Source organism: Nelumbo nucifera, chromosome 1, assembly GCF_055504915.1.
Source record: "Nelumbo nucifera cultivar China Antique chromosome 1, China Antique-T2T, whole genome shotgun sequence".
NCBI lineage: Eukaryota > Viridiplantae > Streptophyta > Magnoliopsida > Proteales > Nelumbonaceae > Nelumbo > Nelumbo nucifera.
In genome coordinates, this window is record NC_142649.1 from 125,792,578 (window position 1) to 125,807,055 (window position 14,478).

The window sequence follows — 14,478 nt, forward strand, 5'->3', positions numbered from 1 at the left end:
GTTCTTTTTGGCTGCCAACTAGCAGATGTGTTACCAGTATAGGAGCCGACCAGGCCAGACCAGATCCCAAAACATGAACTCAAATTGGATGAACATGGCCACAACACCCGTAATATATAAGCAACAATGGCAGATAAATTTAGGGTATTGGGAGATACCCAAATGAATCTAGAGAAGAAAAGGTTGGGGTGCCCTAGAATTGATCAGAAAGAGTAGTGTGTCAATGTGTCAATGTGCAAGCGTTTGAGCAATGACAACACCAGCCATTTCTACAACACTTGGCTAGAGCCCAACTCCTTAGCAAGGACAAATGTACATGTATGGGCATATAATACAGATTGCCCAAACCTCAACTCTACTAATAAGTACTCATGATATATCTGTCTATCTCTCATATATACTTGCTAACTAAATACCATCTTTATACATAATATATATATATACACAACAATATAATATACATAAACTATTTATTTTAGTTATTACACATATTTATTTGTATATATAAAAAAAACATATTATAAACTGAAGGACATGATCATCATCGCCTTTTCTTCGTGCAGCTCCACCTTTTTCATGGCCGTCCATGATGGCGATCCCTTCTTTTGCCCCACTCGTGAATGGAGAGATGAAGCTTCTTGGCAGCAACCAGAAGATCTGCGGCCTGCAAGGGTGTAAGGATGTTGATCAGTTCCTTAAGTGTGCTCAGCCTCAGCTTATCGGCCTCCTCCAGGATACCCGCCAAGGCAAGCGCATGCTCGTCCAGGGTGGTGTCTACATGCTCGATTGATGCGCCGATTAGGCCATACTCGTTGGCCTTGGTGAGCAGTGGCTGGTCGGCTATGTCTTCCTGCAAACTCGCCATTTGGGTAGACAGCTTCTCCTCCTCTCGAATGGTCCTGCACTGAAGATCGTTCACCAGGCTGAGTTGCCTGGCGGAAAGCTCCCCAAGGTTTCCCTTCCTCACCCCTTGAAGGAATTCGTTGAGCTGGGCCTCGAGCTCCGAGCCGCATAGGGAGTAAACGAGTCGGATGGCGAGGGAGGGCCTGCACCCGGCAATCCAGAGGAAGGAATTCTCCAGGGAGGTGCACCAGGAGGGTGCAAAGAAGGAAGTAGCGTTCTCTCTGGCCAGGATGCTTCGCTTCTCGGTGTACTCTTGGAAATGCTGGATGTTCTTTTCGACGATAAGGTTGAGATGGGTGTCATCGCCTTTGTATATGGTGAGCGCTTGGAGCAGCTCCTCGAGGTCAGCTTGCTGTTGGGCAATCCAGCTCTGAAAGCAAAGATGGGGTTGATCTAATTGCGCTGAAGAGCTTGCCATTTTCATCAGTTTGCTTCCTTATTGTTTTCTACTTGTGGTGGGAAGAGTGGCCTGGATATATATATGCGGTATGCGGATACAGATAGATTCTCTGAAAATGGGGGCAGTAACGAGAAGATCGATGTGAGTTTTAACTTTTTAATGTGAAAGTTTGGCTTTTCTGTCTCTGTTCTCACTCACAAGAGGGGAGAGGAGAGTGGGTGCTGTGTATCTACACTCCACATTCCATGGTCTATTGGACCTTGACAACTTTTGGGCCAACCCGGCCGCTCTGGTCGGCTTGTAGGGTCAGGATTGTAGATGCTCGGGCTTCAGAATCAGCAGACTAGTTTGTCTGTCTGACGAGAAAAAGAAATTAAAAACTCCATCTGGGACGGGGACTTTTCATCAACCTCAACCATGCGTGATGCATGTATGAGTATGATCGATCCAAGGCCAGAGAGGCCAGACCCTTTACTCTGTTTGGCCACACCACCTCACCCCACCCTCCCTCCCTTTTCTGGGAGCTGAATTTGAACTGAAGCACAGGCTTTTGCCCAGCATATACAAGTTAATGATTCGCATAAAATTAAGAAGCAGCACTCAAGGGCGCTAGAGGACGACGGCCCACCGGTGCTTTGCTTTCTCATTAAAGAACATCAGATGAGAAAGAACACAAAAGTCTCTCTCTCTCCCTCTCCACGGTCTACGAGGCTCTGAGTCAGGTTGGGCCATGGAGAGCAACACGTGGTCTGAAGGAAGCAAGGCATAAAGCCAGAAGGCCATGCATGCAAAAGGCAAAACCAACGGCGCAAGAAGCTTGGTTTTGAGTTCGGGAGTGCCGAGTGGTGGGCTCACTGGATCAGTGGCTCTGCCAAACCGGATAATGCTTTCAGCCACGTGATTGGATCACGTGCCAGAACCCATTAAAATGGTGGGTCCGGTTCCTGAACACCCGGTCTATTTATTAAGTGATGATATCAATTAATTCGAGCTCTATGTTTCGGAAACTTAGCCAACATTTGGCAACATACATATATCGGGTTGAGTGGTCCTATCTCCTATGTTGCAAAAATATCAAAGGATGGACTGGACTCTGGACTCTGGAGTAAATACCAAATCGTTCTGTAAATGAGGAGGAAATCACGTGTATTAAATATTCTTTTTTGTTGGCAAACTGGGTTGGCTTCTTACAACATCAGGTTGGAGTTGGGCCTAGAGTCTGCCCCATGGTTTTTTAACCACTGTTGATCTGATGGTCAGACCATTTGGCTCGGAAACTGTCCGGTCAATCAGTTCTGTTTTACTCTCGAACCAGAATATTCTCATAACCTGTTGATTTGGGTCAGCGACCCGTTGACTTAGGTGGCCGAACCGTTGATCTGTTCAATTTGGATAATGGTTTTGGTCAATTTCCTATTTTAATTAATTTTTTATATTTTTATTTTTTTTAAATTACAATGAATCATCCGTTTGGATCAAATGGTTGAAAGAATTTTATAATGCATTTGGCTCAGATAATATCCTTACGTGGTAATTTTTTTTTCGTTTTCTTCGTCAATGGGTCAGTTTTACTCAACCGGTTGAACTGAGTCGAATAGGTTATATTGGTTTTGGTTCTATAATTTTTGTGAAAATTATTTAATTGATTTGTTCTAGTTTTTGTTGATTATTTTGTTAATAATATATAAAGTTTTTTTTTATTTTTTAATGTTTATAATATTTTATGTCTAAAGGGGTAAATTTAGTTTTGGTTAAAACACTTGATCTATTAACACAAATAATCTATTATTTTATTATTTTTTATTAAGTTATATTATTAAAAATTAAGTTTTAAGTTGCTATAGGTAAATAATTATAAATGTCAATATCATGGTTTTCAAAATCGGACCGGAAAAATTAGGAACTAGTCAGGTGACCGGTTTCGGTTTTCCCTGAAACTGGAAATTTGCCCAAAATCATTGATTTTGATCAGCAAACTGCTGACCTAAGCGATTAACCGTTTGAACAGTTTTGATCATTTTTTTTTTAATTTTTTTGTTAGAATAGGCCGACTATTCGGTTCGAACAGTTAGACCATTCAACCCAATAATCGGACCCTTGACCGATTCAGTCTCCAAGTCGTTTTTAAAAACCATGGTCAATATAATCAGGTCAGATCGGAATATCTTGATTAATAATAAATTTGGAATCAATACATATTGCGGGTAGTGATATTTAATTGCCTGAACTTTCAAGCACCACATCTTAGTATTCTAAAACTTAGAATATATTTTGAGTTTAACTTTGTTAAAGCTAACATTACAGTGAGGGTAAAATTACAAAAATGTCTTAATTGTAACGTTATACTTTTGATGGACTTAAGTGTATATTTACTATTAAAATGTTTCATTTGAAAGTTAGGCATCACTACAAGATATACATTTATAATTTACCCATAAATAAATGAAATAAAGTTTTGAATGGTGGTTTGAACGTGAGGCCGCCTGCCTATTTATAAAAATATGATGTTAAAAAATTTATATTATCCAGATGTAGAATTAAAGCAACCCAAAATGAGACCATAGAAGTGCAAATGGATAAGGTCTTGGAACTAACCCCCACCTAGGCTGGTTTTAAGGTGATTTAATCATTTTTTTCAATTTAATATTTGAATGTATATAATAAGTGATGTTGTAACTAGGGAGATAAGGCAGTAGATGATGGTCTCCCTAAAAGATAGAGGATGACCGGAGGTCTGTGTGGATGAGGAGATTCTTGGGGAAAAAAGGAGATAAGGGAAGGAAGCAGGAAGGCTAGAATGCAAGGGCTCTCTTAAAGCACTCGAGACTGATCTCATGTGGAGGTCTTCGAGTCTCTCCCTTTTATAGAGAGATTCAAAAGACTATAATGAGGAACAATATGCGAATAAAGATTTTTCTTATTAAGAAAGTGGATCATGATTCTTTGACTATCTAGCAAGTAAGCCTTATTGGAGTTTTGCCACGTGTCCAATGAAGATCTTTTGAAAATGAACTTCCCCCCTCTCTTAAAAACTACAACCCTTTTACACATAATCGCAGTCACATGTTAAGAATAGGGCTTTTGGGGTGATGGCATGTCTTAGTGACATGGCCCATCGTGATGCACCAAATTGTCACAGGCCATCACAGCTAAGAATGAGACGAACTCTGTTTGCTAAAGCTTCAAGTGTAAAGTGGCCATGAGCAATGCATATAGAACATCACAGGCGTAAATGGTCATGTTCGTCACTTCAGAGTAGTTCCTAATCATCGCAAAAGTCTATGATTGTGTTTGCTTGGCAAATTTGTAGACAAGCACAATGCTTATTGTAAGTACTATGGTGATTAACTTTCCATCATCATGATCCTCGTCGCAATCCTTATGATACTGATTTACATGTACTTACAAATGTAAAAAATAATATTTATAAAATTTAAATTATAACAATTAGCTTTGGGCATTATTATTATCATTGAAAATCAAGTTTTTAAATAATAGGTTCCATGCATAAACGCTATAACCACCAAGGCCAAAACTAACCATTGAACAGATCTTGATAAGGCAGGTTTTGGTTTCAAAAACCTTTTTGCCTTGAAACCAAACTAAACCAACCCATTCTCACCCCTAATGTAAAGCAGCCTTGGTTGTGTCCATCGAACATATAGGGCAAACTATGGGGGTCTGTGTTGGTGCATAATCTGGATTTTCAAACTAAATTATGGGGGTTTGTGTTTGTTAAGCAAAACCCTAAGACAAGTTAGCTTTGCTTTATAAGGATTGCTAGCCTTTCATTAAAAGGGATAAATAAATTTAATTTTTAAACACAAAAAATATTATCACGGTGAATTGCACTCTAAAATCGTGTTGTTTCTTTATATTCAAATACCACCAATCATCAATTCAAACCTTATTTAAGAGTATCCTCAATGAAATATATAATTCAACCTAAACGCTTCAACCTAATATTAACTATCAGGTACACACTTGTAGCATAAAATAAAATAAAGGGTAAATTCCCTATTAATACCTTTAAGCATAGTTTTTAAAAACGAACCGGTCAGGGGTTTGGTTACCGGTTCGAACGGTCCGACCATTTGACCTGAACGGCCAGCCCGTTTTGACAAAAATATAAAAAAATTGAAAAACAGTCAAAATCGTTTGAACGGTTCGAATGGTTTGAGCAGTTCGAATGGTTAATCGGCCGGTTCAGCGGTTTGCTAACCAAAATCAACGGTTTTGAGGGAAAAAGTGGTTTTGGAGGAAAACGGAACCACGTCAGGTGACCGGTTCCCGGTTTCTCCGGTCCGGTTTTGAAAACAATGCCTTTAAGTCTAGTGTCACTTTGGCCCTCAAACTTTAAAATGCGACAATTCAATACCCAAACTTTCAAAATGTGTCAATTTAGTACATATCCTTTCAGTTTTGTGTATCACATGATATCATGTGCAACTTAAAACTTTTAAAAATATCAAAATTACCCTTAAAAATAAAACACTATTCATCATCTTCTTCCTCTTCTTCTAGAAGATGTGCAATTTCAAACTTTTGAAAATGTCAAAATTATCTTTAGAAATAAAACACTATTTATCATCTTCTTCCTAGAGAAATGAAACAGATGTGTAATCCCATCTGATTTTCTGCCCAAATTCTTTTTCGAATGCATTTCAAATCCTCAGGCATTCTTCGTAGCCTATTAGTTGAGCAGATTTCAACTGCGTTGATCCGAGAGGCTCTATTTCCTGGAGACGGTATTGGGCCTGAAATTATCGATTTCGTAAAGCATGTTGGTTCGGTGAACTGGATCATACTTCATTGATTGCCTGTTGACTGGCCTTTTTATGAAGCATGCATTCCAATGCTATGAACCGAAATGAAAGGATTTCATTAGAGTCAGAAATGCAGGAAAATGATCCTCAAACCTTGCCTGGTCAAGACTCACATTACAGGAGAGTCTTGTAAAATCTACTCACGAGGATCGGTGCTTTGATTCTCCATCTAAGCTTGAACATCACTATTTGTAGCTCGAGTACCCCCATGGGATCTTGGGTTCCAAAACACTCCAACGAGAAGGATTCATTCCAGTACAGGTCGTCACTGATTGATGGGATTTCTTGACTATTAAGCCGGACTCTCCCGTTGTTTCCAGCAGAGAGATAGAATCTCACAAAGAGGTTTTCAGTCGATATGAAATTGAGATTATTTGCTCTTATGATTCTCAAGTGGCAGTTGAGGCAAGAAAGATTTTGAGGGGCAACCATGGGGCTGAGAGAGAGAGAACTGTTGAAACCAACGTTTTCAAACTGTCGTTGATTCAGACGATCGGATCATTCGGACTGGAAATCAGTCATTCGAATGGTTCTGGTTTTACCCCGAACTGTCATCCAGCCCAAAACCGTTGAAATGGTTAAAAAATCGTTGACCGAGATGATCGAACCGTCGACTTGTTAGACCCAGGCAACGGTTAGCAGTTTGGCATTTATATTTATTTTGATTTATTATTTTGTTTTAAAATAAAAAACAAAAAAGAAAACAACAAACCTATCCCAACTAAACATTCGATGACTCCTCCGGTCCTCCTTATAGGTTTTGTTTTGCCAAAGCACAACATCTTCACAAGCTTTACCGAAGAAGATGACGGCAGCACACCGACACCTACCTTCCCAAAGTCCGAACAACCACCCGCAAGCGACCAAGATTTGTAACGGCAGCCGGCGAACTCGGTGGAAGACTCTATTAATAGAATTTTCTAAAGCCCAATCTCGAGCCTGGCCTGACCATCGGGCCTACAACTTGGGCCTGAGCCCAGCCTGAAGCCCGGGTCTGGGCCCGAGCCCAAAATTTAGCCCATACTGTTAGAGGTTGAATAAAGAGAGAGAGAGATTATAAAGAAAAGAATAAAAAATATATATATTAAATTATAAATATTATATTATTTATATATTTTATATAATATATAATGCTGAGTCAGGCCGGGCCGGGCTTTTTTAACAAATCCCGAACCCGACCCGAAACACAGTCGAGCTTACTTTGTTAGGCCCGAGGCAGGCCTAATTACATGACCAAGCCCAACTGAGGTACAGACCGGGCCAGAACGGGCCATCAGGCTACCCGGCCCATGAACAGGTCTAGCGACCACTATGGACATCCAACCTCCGGTGACCAATCTTATCTGCGACTGTCGGCCACCACTCTGGAAGGAGTACAGTGGTGACTATAAGATAAAAAAGCACGTGATTGTGTTTTTTTTTCTCTGATTTGATCATAATCTCTATGCCTTAAGCCATTAACTCATTCCCCTTTTTCTTTTTTGCAATACTACGATTTCTCGCAAGGAACCACCATTTGCATCGGCGACCACTCCATTGGAGCTGAGAACCACTACAGAATCACATCCTCAGTTTTCTAATATTGCTTTGAAGCTTAAACTGGTATATTACCGTGTTTTTTGAAGCTTAAAGTCTTAAACTTTAGATTTATATCATGCCTCATGTTTTGTTTGTACGCCCGAATCGGTTAATCCTGTCTTTTTGTCTCTTTAACTAGTTTTTTGAATGCTCAAGAACATAAAATAGTTTTTTGAAGAAATTCATTCTCTTAAAAACTAGAAAGTTAGAATTGAAGTTCATTCTCTTAATCTCTTAGAGTAGTTACTTTCAAAAAGACAAAAGTGTTGAAAACTTGAAATGCTCAATGTAGTTTTTTATTTCAATTTATTTTATTAATACAAATAAATGTATACTTCAGACTGATTTCATTTGATTTGTTTGATAGTATATATTTCAGCAAATTAAGACTAAAGTGTTGAATAGTTTAATAATGTATTTCAGCTTAATTTTTGGTTGTTTATTTGATTTCAATTTAATTTTTGATAGTATATATATTTCACCACTAGCATTTTGTATGACTGAATTTTTCCTCATACAAACTCGAGGAAAAATATCTGTATTTTCTTTTTGTAATTTTCTGTATTTTTTGGATTTTTTTCTGTATGTTTTGTATTTTATTATTTTTACATTTAGATTTTTTTATTTTTTTCATATGATGTTATTTCCCTGTATTTTTTTGTATTTTATTTAATTTTTATGGTATTTTTTATTATATATAATTTTTTGTTTTTTAATTTATTTATGACATCATGGGTCAAACCGTTCGACCCGGACAATTGAACCACCAAACCAGAAAATGACACCCAAAACAGTTCCGTTTTCAAGTCAGTTTTTAAAACATTGATTGAAACAGTGCTCTGTTACTGTTGTTGCCAGATTATACCATTAGATGGTTGTTAAAGAAAATTGAATGATATTCAAAGGACATTTATATTTTTTCAAATGCCACTTAAGGACTAGTTAATGACATGCACTAGGTGCATTTTGAAAGTTTGAATATTGAATTATTATGTTTTAAAGTTTCAGAATAAAAGTGGCACTATCTGGAATTTTCCCAAAAAATAAAACACTACTACATATATACAGTAAAAGGTCAGCAATTTGGATCATTTTGTAAGCTTCACTACCAAGAATTCTAGTTTGTAGCTCAAATGGAATTTCCAGGTTCCTATTCTCATCATATATTTATATTTTATAGTAAATTTTTGAATAAGTTACTTAAACTTCCCCTTAGCTATTTAAACAATTACCAAAACTTCCCCTATGATTTATTTTTTGGTAAAGGGGAAACAAAGGCTACAGAAGACTTGGAATAGCTTGACCCCACAGATCATAAAAGACGATTTGAGACAACTCTCTAATTATACCACTAGATCTCATTGACCATGACCTCTATATGGATTAAAATATCCATATAGAGGAAATATCAGTTTAGTAAAGATTCCCAATTCATTGGGGTGGTGTTTATAAGAGGTGCATAAATGCATTGGTGTATATCTATTTGATTGATACTTTTCTTTTATTTTATAATAATGAGAGGATTTCAAAATAGATTTAAAATTTTTAAAATATTTGTGTTTTGATATATCCAAGCGTATTCGAATACATTGATACCAATACAATATATCATCAATTTTTAATATTGAATTTAACATGCAATCCTTTAATTCTAACAAAACAAATACAATCTTAACTAAAATTCATTATTCTTCAGTAGGGATTTATTTCCTTCAACACAGTCTACAACAATCTCGAAATCTCCTTCAATCCACCACACCTATCACGAGTCGGGATCTCCTGTTCATTAGAACTCTGCCCACGCCTACCCACAATACACTACTCCCGTGAATTGGGAACATCTTCCCTTACATAGGATAAAATATTCTCCATGTATGACTGCAATAAATATAGGCAAAATTTTTGTGGATAGGAAATCCGGACTCACCTATCACCACCTTTGGAAGCAAATACACAACTGTGCTTTGGACCTTACAAAACTTCCCTTACCTTTCAAATAAATATACAATGCACACCTATTACATTTCATAATGGAAAAGGCTGATGTAAACATCTCTGCTATAGGAAATTTATTGAAAGGCGTCCATATGCATATTTGGCAAGGTTTAAAACATGGGGGCTTAAGGGGGTTTAAGTAAATTGTTAGGTAAGCCGAGGGAGATTTAAGTAATTTCTCCAACTTTTTTTGTCAAAACACACTGACAATTGATACATGCAAAGTAGGTTTTATATTAAAAATTAAAATTTTGAAAAGCTAATATTAGTTGGGAAAACCATCAATACATGGTGGCCCATCTTGCTGAAATGAACTACGGGATTGAGTTATGTGGCCAATCGGGGAGGTGTTTGGAATTGGTACCATTTTCCCAAAAAATGACAATACATCAGCGCCATATCCGCATTTCATAGTGTGAAGGCACCTTCTTTAGCTGTTTGGTTGGCAATTTCATGATATACAGTGAAAAAATGATCATGCCTAAGAAATTGAAAGGGCATGGTTTAAGAAAATGTTAAAATGGATGTTTTCTCATTTTTATACTATTGCTAGCAATAATTAGTTGATGTAACAATGAAGAACACTGTAAATACATAGAAAATAATACAAAAATATAAAATTTTGCACTATATATTTATATTTATATTCCTTCCAAACAAAGTCTAAGTGGTAACAAATAACAATGAAACCAAACAAAGAATATTAACTATTTTATGAAAAAAAGTAACAATAAAAAAAACGACAACCGTGGTTCCAAACACGGATCCCCTGTTTGATGAAATCTGGTTTGGCCAACAAAAACCTTCCGTACGATGATGATGATAATGAGTATGACAATAGGAACCTTCTTGGTTGGGCACGTGCTTTTGCAATCACCATCAATTCCATAGCCCAAGAAAGAGAGTTATTTATCATCAATTCACGTCAACATTCATGATAGACTGAATAATTTAAAATTTTTAAGGATAGACCGATATAATCAAAGAGAATATGACGTGGCAAATACATGGAACCTTTGTAGCCTCAACTAAGCTGTCAGGCTTCCAATATTAGCCATAGACTATCCTGTCCGTCAAATGTCATACTTGAAGGTATGGGTTCATTTGAGGGTGACATTTATTGACCCGAGCGTTCCATTATGAAAAAAACAAGTTCAAAAAATATTTTCAAATATAAAATACATAAAAACAAATAAATTGCAAAAAAATACCTTTTAGAAAATAAAAAATTATTTTTAAATTATAGAAACTGCAGAAATTGAAAAAATAAAAAGTAAGAAAATAATTTTTTTAGAAAATACCAAAAATTATAAAAAAACAAAGAAATTACAAATAAATAACACAAAAATATGGAAAATGTATAGACTGTAGTAAACAGAAAATGCAAAAAATAAAAACAAATTATAAAAAACAATGGAAATTATAGAAAAACACTAAAAATGAAAAAAAAAATACAAGAAAAATGAAAAGACAAAAAAATGAGATAAATATAAAGATATCGGATAAAAACAAAAGTTGTAAAAATACATAAAATTATAAAATTCAAAAATTATGTATTATAGCAAAAAAGTAAAAAATTGAAGACAAACTAATAAAGTGATAACATTTTTCAAAAAGAAATTCAAACAAAAATCGGACATTGCATCCACCGAATATTGAACCAAAGTTTCAAAAAATATTTTAAAGCTAAAAATTTACAAAAATATTTTCGCAAATGTGTAGAAAACTTAAGGGATTTACATTCAAGATTCAAGTTGCAATAATTTACAAGAGATTGCAAATATTTTAAAACACAAAAAGTCGCTGAAATTTCTGATCATATCTTCGTTCTTTCAAATCTTGGAACCAGAGATTTGAGTCGGCAAGAGAGGGAGAGTGGTGGTGCGACAACAAACTTTTAAAGGTTGATCTGAACGATAGAGGGTGGTGGTGTGGCGGCGAGCTTCAAGATCTGAACGCAATAGAAGGGTGGTGCGGCGTCCACCTACTGTGGATCTGAAAATGAAGTGAGAGAGGGGAGTGGTAATGTGGCGGCGATCTGAGCGAGAAAGGGGTGGTGCGGCAATCATCTATGGTAGATCTAAGCGACGTGAGAGAGAGAGTCTGAGTCCGTGCTACCTTCTGTATATGTGCAGCTTTTGAGAGAAGAAAGAAAAAGAGACATTGTGGCGGCCGGAAGAGACAGAGATGGCTGATCGGCGAAATGAGAGAGAGAGAGAGAGAGTTTCGGGAGAATAAAAACAAAATAAGAGGGTCAAGGGTAACACTTAACCCAATCGACTCTGACCCTTATGGGTCATTCGACCCATCTTGGCCCATTGTTGAATTGGGTGGGTATGACTTATGAGTGGGTTATCATTAGGGGTGGCAAATGAGTGATTGGGTTGGGTAAGGGTCCAATACCAATCCACCATCTTGACCCACCAACGCACTATGACCTATCATTAATGCTTGTTGAAGGGTTACAATCTACTCTAACTCTGACCCACCCATATTGACCCATTCATATGACCCTTGTCCACCCTCACCCATACTAACCCATCTACCATCATATATAAATACATAAACGGGTCGACCCGACCTGTTTACCCTAAACAACAATTTTTGAGAGATTCAACTCTCCCGAGACTGTCAAGTGGTATTCACGGGATAGATCGACCTATGTACCCAAAAATAACATTTTTAACTCTCAATGATGCCACATGGCAGAAACGGGTCGTATCAGCCAGTATACTCAAGAAATAACAACTTTTTGAGAGAAACAACTCTCCCGAGATTGCCGTGTGGTGTAAACGGGTCAGGTTGACCCATATACCCAAAATAACATAAAATACTAGAATATATAGAAATTAATCAGAAAAATTGCAGAAAATTCACAAAAATACAGAAAATTGCAAAACAAATACAAGAAAATGCAGAAAAATACCAGAAATTTGCAGAAAAATACTAGAAATTGCAGAAAAATAATAAAAAATTACAAAAAAAATTGTAGAAAATGCAGAAAATTGTAGAAAATTCACAAAAATTGCAGAAAATTGTAGAAAATGCCGGAAAATAGCAAAAATTTGTGGAAAAACAGCAGAAAATTATAGAAAATATCAGGAAATAACAGAAAATTGCAGAAAATGCAGAAAATATCAAAAAAAATCAGAAATTTCAGAAAAAAGCAGAAAAATTCCACAAATAGCATAAAATTGCAAAAATTACAGAAAAATGCAGAAAATGCACAAATATCAGAATTTTGTAGAAATTTGCAAAAAAAAATAGCAGAAATTTCAGAAAATACTAGTAAATTGCAAAAATGCAGAAAATACAAGAAACTGCAGAAAAATACCAGAAATTTGCAGAAAATACCAGAAAATACCAGAAAATGCAGAAAATTACAAAAAAAAATACCAAAAAGTAGCAAAAAATACAGAAAATGCAAAAAATACCAAAAAATTGCAGAAAAATACCAGAAAATTGCAAAAAAATGCAGAAATATAGAAAATTACAGAAAATTATAGAAAATGCAGAAAATATCAGAAAATTGTATACCTAACTGTTGTTACACATTATCTTCTAGGGTTCTATTCGCAATATACTTTGTTCTGATAAATGGATTTCGCTGATTTCTTAGTTCAACATAGAAACATTAACCTCGAAAACTAATTTACAAAAACAAAAATGAACATCAATTTCAATTTCAGCTAGAAGAAACATATATATAATGCTGTGCTTAATTTGATACAAATAAGAGAGAAACATATATTTAACCAAAAAAGTCTTCACTGACTAAGATATGCCTAAACACGGCATTTAGTTATTTGGCTTCTAGTCTTCTCCTAAAGTTCAGCCTGTCACTTCAAACTCTTGTTGGTATCAGTCGGAATTTTGGTAGGCAAATAGTATCAAGCAGTTCAGGAATACCAGAAAAGAAACCTCAAATTTTTCTAAGGAAGATACAAGTGGATCAGGAAGAACAACACCCAGATGCTTTGAACTGTTTAAATCCATTTACCAAGAAAAAAAAAATGCACCCATCTAGTCACTAAACAGTCTTCAATGTTGAAGTACTACACTAGCTCTTTTCAGACAATATACTTTAAATGAGATTGAAAGGGGAAAGCCTGTTTCACAAACGAAGATATTCCAATGTTGGTCCCCTTGCAGACAATATACTTTTGTTCCACCCCTTGCAGAAATAGAAAATTTTCACTATAAAAGGCCATTATTCAATGTTGGTCCCAGTGTTCTCATGCTTGTCATAGATAAATTTCACTGTATTTCAGAAAAAAAAACTGTGAACTATGATTGTAAGGTTGTATATTAAGTGCTGTTGTACAAACCAGTAAGAGAACTATTGTCTAATAGGTAAAGCACTTCAGAGAAAATCTGGAATTCTGAAAGTGCCTTTTCTAAACGTTAAACCGTTTTTCTTCTCACAATATCAAAAAAAAAAAGAAAAGAAAAGAAAAGAAACACTTTTTCTTCTCACTTAATAACAAAAGAAACCCTTTTTCTTCTCACTTGATAACACTCAATTGAACTTCTCCTCGATAATGGTTAAAATAATGCATATTTAGGTAGCCCCTACAAATGGATTTCAATGCCCATGGCAAGACCATATTCTTTTTGTACTTGTAAGTTAGGTCCAAGGTAACCACATGCAGAAATATAGTGTGGTCAGGATCAAACAGTTCTGCTCTGCATTGGTGTACATATTAGCAATACATCCATCTACTTATTTTATCAAGGAAAATGTAACAAATTGAGAAAATCGAAGCATAAACTCCT

General features: G+C 36.0%; 1 protein-coding gene across 1 annotated transcript; it reads right to left on the bottom strand.

The window, feature by feature from the left end:
• Window positions 1-495: 495 nt before the first annotated feature.
• Window positions 496-2,374, bottom strand: LOC104609806 (protein DOG1-like 3). Its single transcript, XM_010276190.3, has one exon. It carries the CDS (start codon window positions 1,325-1,327, stop codon window positions 575-577), a length of 753 nt encoding a protein of 250 aa, XP_010274492.2. The 5' UTR covers window positions 1,328-2,374; the 3' UTR covers window positions 496-574.
• Between the last annotated feature and the right edge of the window lie 12,104 nt (window positions 2,375-14,478).